Source organism: Acomys minous, assembly GCF_964271855.1.
Source record: "Acomys minous genome assembly, chromosome: 16".
In the NCBI taxonomy this organism is placed as follows: Eukaryota; Metazoa; Chordata; class Mammalia; order Rodentia; family Muridae; genus Acomys; species Acomys minous.
Window position 1 is genome coordinate 38,847,042 of NC_140498.1, and position 6,777 is coordinate 38,853,818.

The 6,777-nt window shown below is 47.7% G+C and overlaps 1 protein-coding gene across 4 annotated transcripts in view; it reads right to left on the reverse strand.

Moving 5' to 3' along the window:
* NPRL3 (NPR3 like, GATOR1 complex subunit) overlaps nucleotides 1-2,291 on the reverse strand; it is a 36,108-nt gene extending 33,817 nt beyond the window's left edge. For 2 of the 4 annotated variants that reach the window (XM_084763065.1, XM_084763064.1), the window contains exon 1: nucleotides 2,047-2,291. In XM_084763065.1, coding sequence (XP_084619191.1) covers nucleotides 2,047-2,164 — 118 coding nt within the window. In that variant the 5' untranslated portion in view covers nucleotides 2,165-2,291. The remainder of the gene's footprint in view (nucleotides 1-2,046) is intronic. The other 2 variants (XM_084763067.1, XM_084763066.1) reach the window with 1 other exon arrangement.
* Between the last annotated feature and the right edge of the window lie 4,486 nt (nucleotides 2,292-6,777).

Genomic DNA, 6,777 nt, shown 5'->3' on the forward strand with positions numbered 1-6,777 from the left:
CAGCTTCACAATGGAAAGAATGCAGTTAATATTTCTGAGTCATATACTTGAAATCGTTAAAATGGCAAATCTCATGTTCTATCTACAATACCTTAATCAAAACTGTCCAGAGGTCAGGGATGCTTGTAGCTCAGCAGCAGTGCTTAGCATGTATGAGACCAGCATCTACGTGAATCACGGGGGAATTATAAGAAGGGTCCCCCCAAAAAAACAAAAACAAAAAGAAGGGTCCCAAGAACTTATGCCAATGTGGGGAAATGGCTTTGCTAGTGTCTAGAGGAGGGGGTTGAGACAGGATCTCACCATATGGCCAGAGCGGGCCTCAACCTCTATATAACTGAGGCTAGACCTGAACTCCTAATCATCTCATAAATGTTGGAGATTACAGTGTTGGGATTACAGATGTGGGCCCCCCGTGCCCAGTTATGGCTGTTCATTTTCTCACAAAAGAATGTCTATATACATAACTCTACTGTGGGAGATATGCACATAAACACCGTCAGTGTGTGGCGATGAATGTACATCCTATATCCTTCACCCACACTGACAATTCTCTACTGGACCACGATGGTTTAAAGCCATGTGATGGCCAGCTGTGATGCTCAGGTCCGTAACCTCAGCACTCAGGAAGCAGGGGCAGAAGGAGGGCTGCAATCCAGCCTGGATCTACATGGCATGCCAAGACTATACAGAGAGAGACCATGTTTCAAGAAGCAAGAACAGGGGCTAAGGAGACGGCTCTGTGGGCAAAGTGCGGATCTCTGTGAGTTTGAGGCCAGCCTGGTCTACAAAGTGAGTCCAGGACAGCCAGGGCTACACAGAGAAACTCTGTCTTGAAAAACTAAAAAAGAAAAAGAAAAAAATCTAAAGAAAGCAGGGCCCCGTGGTGCTCACAATCGATCTCGGCAGAAGCAAAGACGAAGGTAGGTGCCATTAGCTTAAGGATAGTCTAGTTTACATGGTAAATTCCCAGCCAGCCTGGAATAGAGTTAAATTCTGATTCAAAACACCAAAATAACGGCTGGGCGTGGTGGCGCACGCCTTTAATCCCAGCACTGGGGAAGCAGAGGCAGGTGCATCTCTGAATTCAAGGCCAGCCTGCTCTACAGAGCGAACTCCAGGATAGCCAGGACTATGAAGAGAAATTTTGTCTAAAAGAAGAAAAAAGAAAGAAAAGAAAATAGGCAAACAGTGTATCTCCACTTGTACCTAGTTCATAATGTGTGCTTATGCTTGTGTATACACAGAAGGTTCTGGAAAATGGTAAAGGAGGGGGTGGATAACGCTGGGGGTGCTGAGAGTATAATACCAATTTCATTTTTGTATGATATCACCAAGCTTTAAGAATAATGTCCACCCAGTGCAAGGCTATGTTCTTGTCATGCAGCAGTGCGCTACCACTGGAGAGGATGTGTTCGATAAATCCAAGAGGCTTAACAGCAATGGCACAACACAATCTTCCTGCGATTCATTGAGGGGGCTGGGGGCGACGCAGTATTTTATTTTTCGGTGAATACACTTTTCAGAGTTTATGCACAGGAGAGCCTATTATCAAAATGGTGAGTGGTTTTACCCGCAGAGGACAAGAAACTGAGTTCAAGGCAACTTCCGCCCTTAACAGCAATTCATATTTTTTGTTTTGTTTTTCCAGACAGGGTTTCTCTGTGTAGCCTTGGCTGTCCTGAACTCGCTTTTTATAGACCAGGCTGGCCTCGAACTCACAGTGATCCGCCTGCCTCTGCCTCCCGAGTGCTGGAGCAATTCCTATATTCTAAAATGATTTTTAAATTCGTGTCTCTGTGTATAAAATCTAGTGTCTTCTTATTTTTTGTTTCTGTTAGGAGAAAAGGCTGGCCTTGGGCTCATGGCCTCCCGGGCGCTGGGGTTTACAGATGTGCACCACTGCTCGAGCAGGGAATTCTTATGTAGTTTCAAACTGTTTCCTAGGCTGGACAGTCTGGAGTCGAGCAGCCGCCCCTTTCCTCCTCCTCCTCCTCCGCACTGTGCACTCGCGGGCAGCGCGGGTGGCCGCCAGGCGCCACTTACTTGTCTGGGACGCGGGATGCTCCTGGCTCCTCTGGAAGGGATACCTGAAGAGCAGCTTATTGCCCCTGCTGCCCGAGCTCACCAGGATCACGCTGATGGGACTAGTATTGTCCCCCATCCTGCGGGGCGTGGGCCTGAGGGGAACTGGGGAGGGGACCGCGGAGACTAAAGGTAGGAGCCCGGCGCGAAGGGACACTGAGGAAGCCGGCTCCGCGTCCCCGACATTCAATCTCGCGAGACTTCGCCGGTGCCTGGCACAGCACCACAGCCTCTGCGCAGGCCCGAACGGCCGAACGCGCAGGCGCGACGTCTGCCCTGAGCAGCGGTGGCTCCCTAAGGGCGCTTCAGTGTAGTTTAAAGTCATACACCTGACCAGAGAGTATAAATTTGAAACTGGGAGGACAGGTACGGTGGTTGGATTCGTACCAGCTTGTGCATCACATAAAAATAACGAAGCACCCGGGCTTGGTGGCGCACGCCTTTAATCCTAGCACTTGGAAGGCGGAGGCAGGTGGATCGCTGGGAGTTCGAGGCCAGCCTGGTCTACAAAGCGAGTCCAGGACAGCCAAGGTTGTTACACAGAGAAACCCTGTCTCGAAAAACAAAAAAGTAAAAATAAATTTTTAAAACACCGAAGCATTAATTTCTTTTGTTTCCAAAATTTACAAAGAGGATTGCTTTTTTTTTCAACTATTACTCAGGGAGAACATATCGTTTGATTATTTGCCAGTATCTGAGAATTGTACTTGTTTGCCCTTTGATGTTATGGATGTGTTATGTGAAAGGGGTGATACTCACTGACTCATTTTGCAAGCCTTTTCCCAGTTCTGTGTGTTCTGACTGTTGCAGAAAATAATGGATGTCTACCATGTGTCCCAGCGGGGGGGAATGCAAATTAGGAGTCAGGAGTAGGAAGGGGAAGTGAGGCTGGGAGGGAGAGCCAAGTTCCTGGGGTGGCTGAAAGAAGTCGTGGGACCTTCCCACGGAGACTGCGGGAGCGGACAGGGGCCCGGGAAGGGCCGTGGTCCAGGCTTTCCTCTTACTTCCCTGGCCATTATGCTAGTCCATTAGCCAGGCCTTGGACCCCAGTGGTCATCTCCGGGATAGGCGGGGCCTAAAGGAAGGAACCCTGTCTTTCCCCCCCCCAGCTATGATCTTAGGACCCACTTTTTGCCAGCAACCTCCACAGGACCGTTCACAGTTTGCTCTTCTGTGTCATTAATAGTGACAGCCAGCCTTAGTGGTGGAAACCTCAATTTCCAGCTACAAGGGAGACCGAGGATGCAGGACAGGAAGTTAACACCAGCATGCAGGAAGGTCTCAATCCTGGGAGACCTTCTCCAAAAGGTAGGAGATGTTGCTTAGTAAGCACTTGGCCCTCATGCACAGGGCCCTGGCTTCATTCAGCCTTTTCTGCCACCATTAACTCTAAAAAGGGAAATAACGATTAAGTACAGGGACACTGCCAGATCCCAGCCTACAGACCTCCTCAACCCCTGAAGCTGTCCACACCATTGCTAAGAAACACCATTGGCTAATACAGAAATCACAATGTATGGTCGCACTGTGGCCTGTGGACCAGTGGGTTCCACTGTGGACCCCAAGTTCCCCACCAGAAGCAGAGTTTGAAACTGCTCAGTGCAGCACTGGGACCCGCCTCGGCTCTGCAGGGAGTAGTAGCCTCCTCTGCCACTCGAGTCCCACAGAAGTGAGTCCTCATTCCAAATGTAAACAGTGTGGATTCAAAACCTCCTCTATAGAAGAAGTAGACGTTGGGAAACTGGACCCTTGGACCCTTGCCCCCACCTCCACCCCCTGGCCCCCACCCCCAGACTCTCCCTTGGGCTGAGTAGGAGAGCATTATGAATGCCTTATCAATCCTGTCATTTGCTCAGCCAGTGGGCTGGGTGGGGCTCACAGACACTATCTGGGAGCCACCTTCTCCACTGGGTGTTCCTGCCTCTCCAGGAAAGAGCCACATGCTCACAAAAGTGACAGGAATAATCATAAACTCTCTGCCATGTCCTGAATCCTGTGGCTGGAGATGACACTTCAGAACGCTGAAGTGCGGGCTGAGTGGCGGAAGTGGGGGAACTGAGCCAACAAGGTTAACTTGCCCTCTCACGGTTAACTTGCCCTCTCACGGTCACCTTTCTTGTGGGGAGGGGGATCTACAGACCCTGGACCTGGTCTTCTACTTCATCTCAGCCAAGTTCAAGATGTGCCCGAAGCTTGCAGTTCAGACTGTATTTCAGCAGCTCCGGTATCCCGGACCCTGCGTGGGTCCAGGCTCTTCGTGTCCGGGATCTTGGTGTCCACTGCTGGAAGACTAAGAATGGCCCCCACCCAGTCAGCACCCAGTCCACAGCCACACCATTCGGCTAGTCCCCTCCTCCGTTGGAACGGTGGTCACCTTTTATAACCTCCCTGAGCTTCTAGTTCCTTAACTTAAAAAAGTAAAATAAAATAAATCCAAACCGGACGTGGTGGCACACGCCTTTAATCCCAGCATCAGGGAGGCAGAGGCAGGCAAAAAGCTGTGAGTTCGAGGCCAGCCTGGTCTACAAAGCAAGTCCAAGACAGTCAAGGCTGCACAGAGAAACCCTGTCTAGAAAAACCAAAGCAAAAAAGAAAAAGAAAAAGAAAAAGAAAAACCAAAGCAACAACAAAACTCCAGTGATGATAGAACTACCCTGAGGAGCTGAGGAGTAGCTATGAGGGTTGAAGGCCCAACACAAAGAGAGTGTGGTGCCATGTGAGGAACTTAGAAAGCACTTAACAAATGTCCCCCGAAGGAATCCAGTACAGACTGTTGTCAAATATACAGGAGGTCCCTGCTAAGCTTTTAAAAAGGTGCTTAGAATCTCTCTTAATCGTGACTTCTTTTTAAAAAAAAAGATTTATTTTTATTTTATGTGCATTGATGTTTTGCCTGCATGTGTGCCTGTGTAAGGGTGTTGGATCCCCTGGAACTGGAGTTACAGTCATGTGGGTCCTGGGAATTGAACTCAGGTCCTCTGGACGACCAGGCAGTGCTCTTAACCGCTGAGTCATCTCTCCAGCCCCAACAAATGTTCGTAAGGTTGTTGGTTTTTATGTAGGCCAGCCTGGTCTCAAACTCACAGAGATCTGCCTGCCACTGCTTCCTGAGTGCTGGGATTAAAAACGGGCACCACCACCACCTGGCTTAATCCTGACATTTAAACATGCTTTTATTCTTTGTTTTGTTTTGTTTTGTTTTGAAACAGGGTCTCTCTACATAGGGATTAAAGGTGTGCGCCACCACACCCGCTACTCTTTATTTTGCTTTATTTTACATATTTTATATTCTGGCTCTATTTGAGACTGGAGAATCAGAAGCTCAAGTTCATCCCCCCCACACACACACACCAAAACAAAAACAAAAAAACCATAAAGGGCTGGCGTGGTAGGAAAGGCCTATAATCCCAGCTCTTGGGAGGCAGAGGCAGGGGGATCTCTATGAGTTCAAGGCCAGCCAGGTCTACAGAGTGAGTTCCAGGAGAGCCAAGGCTAGACAGAGAAGCCTCATCTTGAAAAACAAAAACAAAAAACAGAAAGTTGCCAGACATAGCGGTACATGCCTGTAACACTCAGGAGGCAAAGACAGAATTGTTGCAAATTCAACACCAGTGTAGGTTGCATAGCAAAAAGTTCCAGGGGAGCTTGATCTACATAGCAAGACCTCAACTCAAAAAAAGCAAACAAAACAGAAATGAAGCCAGTTAGCTAACTTGGATAGCTTATGGGTAAATGTACTTGCCACCAAGTCTGACAACCTGAGTTCAATCCCAGGGAACAAGGTAGGAGAAAGGCTATTCCCACAGGTTGTACTCTGACCTCCACACATGCACCATAGCATGGAACAGTGCCCCCCCCCAAAAAAATAGTAAATAAAATTAAAGTGTGTAGCCTTGGTTGGTGTGGACTCTCTTTGTAGACTAGGCTGGTCTCAAACTCACAGAGAGCTACCTGCCTCTGCCTCCCGAGTGCTGGGACTAAAGGCATGTGCCACCACTCCCAGCTTAAAATTTATTTTAAATACAAAAATAAGTCCAGGACAGCCAAGAAACCCTGTCTGGAAAAACATCATCATCATCATCATCATCATCATCTTCTTCTTCTTCTTCTTCATCATCATCTTCATCATCTTCTTCTTCATCATCATCGTCGTCGTCATCTTCTTCTTCATCATCTTCATCATCATCATCGTCATCGTTGCATAACATTTCAGCAGTGTTTTTATATTCATGACAGTGTACAACCATCACCTCTCTCTAGAGCCAGAACATTTTCATCACCTCAAAAAGTGATCTCCCTATAAGCACCCTTCCCTCTCCCCAACTCCCCAGGCTGATAAGCGTAGTGCGCTCCCTTTAAGGATCTCCCTGATCCAAATGTTTGCTGTCATAATGCATACCTTTCTGAGTCTGTTTCTCTTGCTTTATATGACGTTTTCAAGGTCTACCCATGTTGCAGCGTGTATCACTTTATTTTTATGGCTGCAAAGTATCTCATTACACAGAAATATCATAATTATAATTTGTCTGTCATACACAGATGGGCAGAGTATTTCAGATGTAAGGATGTGACATTTTTTTCCAAGAAGTCAACAAATTCACAAATTAACTGCATTAAAACTACAACTTCTTTTTGTCATGTTTGTCTTCTTCTTTGGGGCAAGGTCTCTGTCACCCAGGCTGGCCTGGAAAA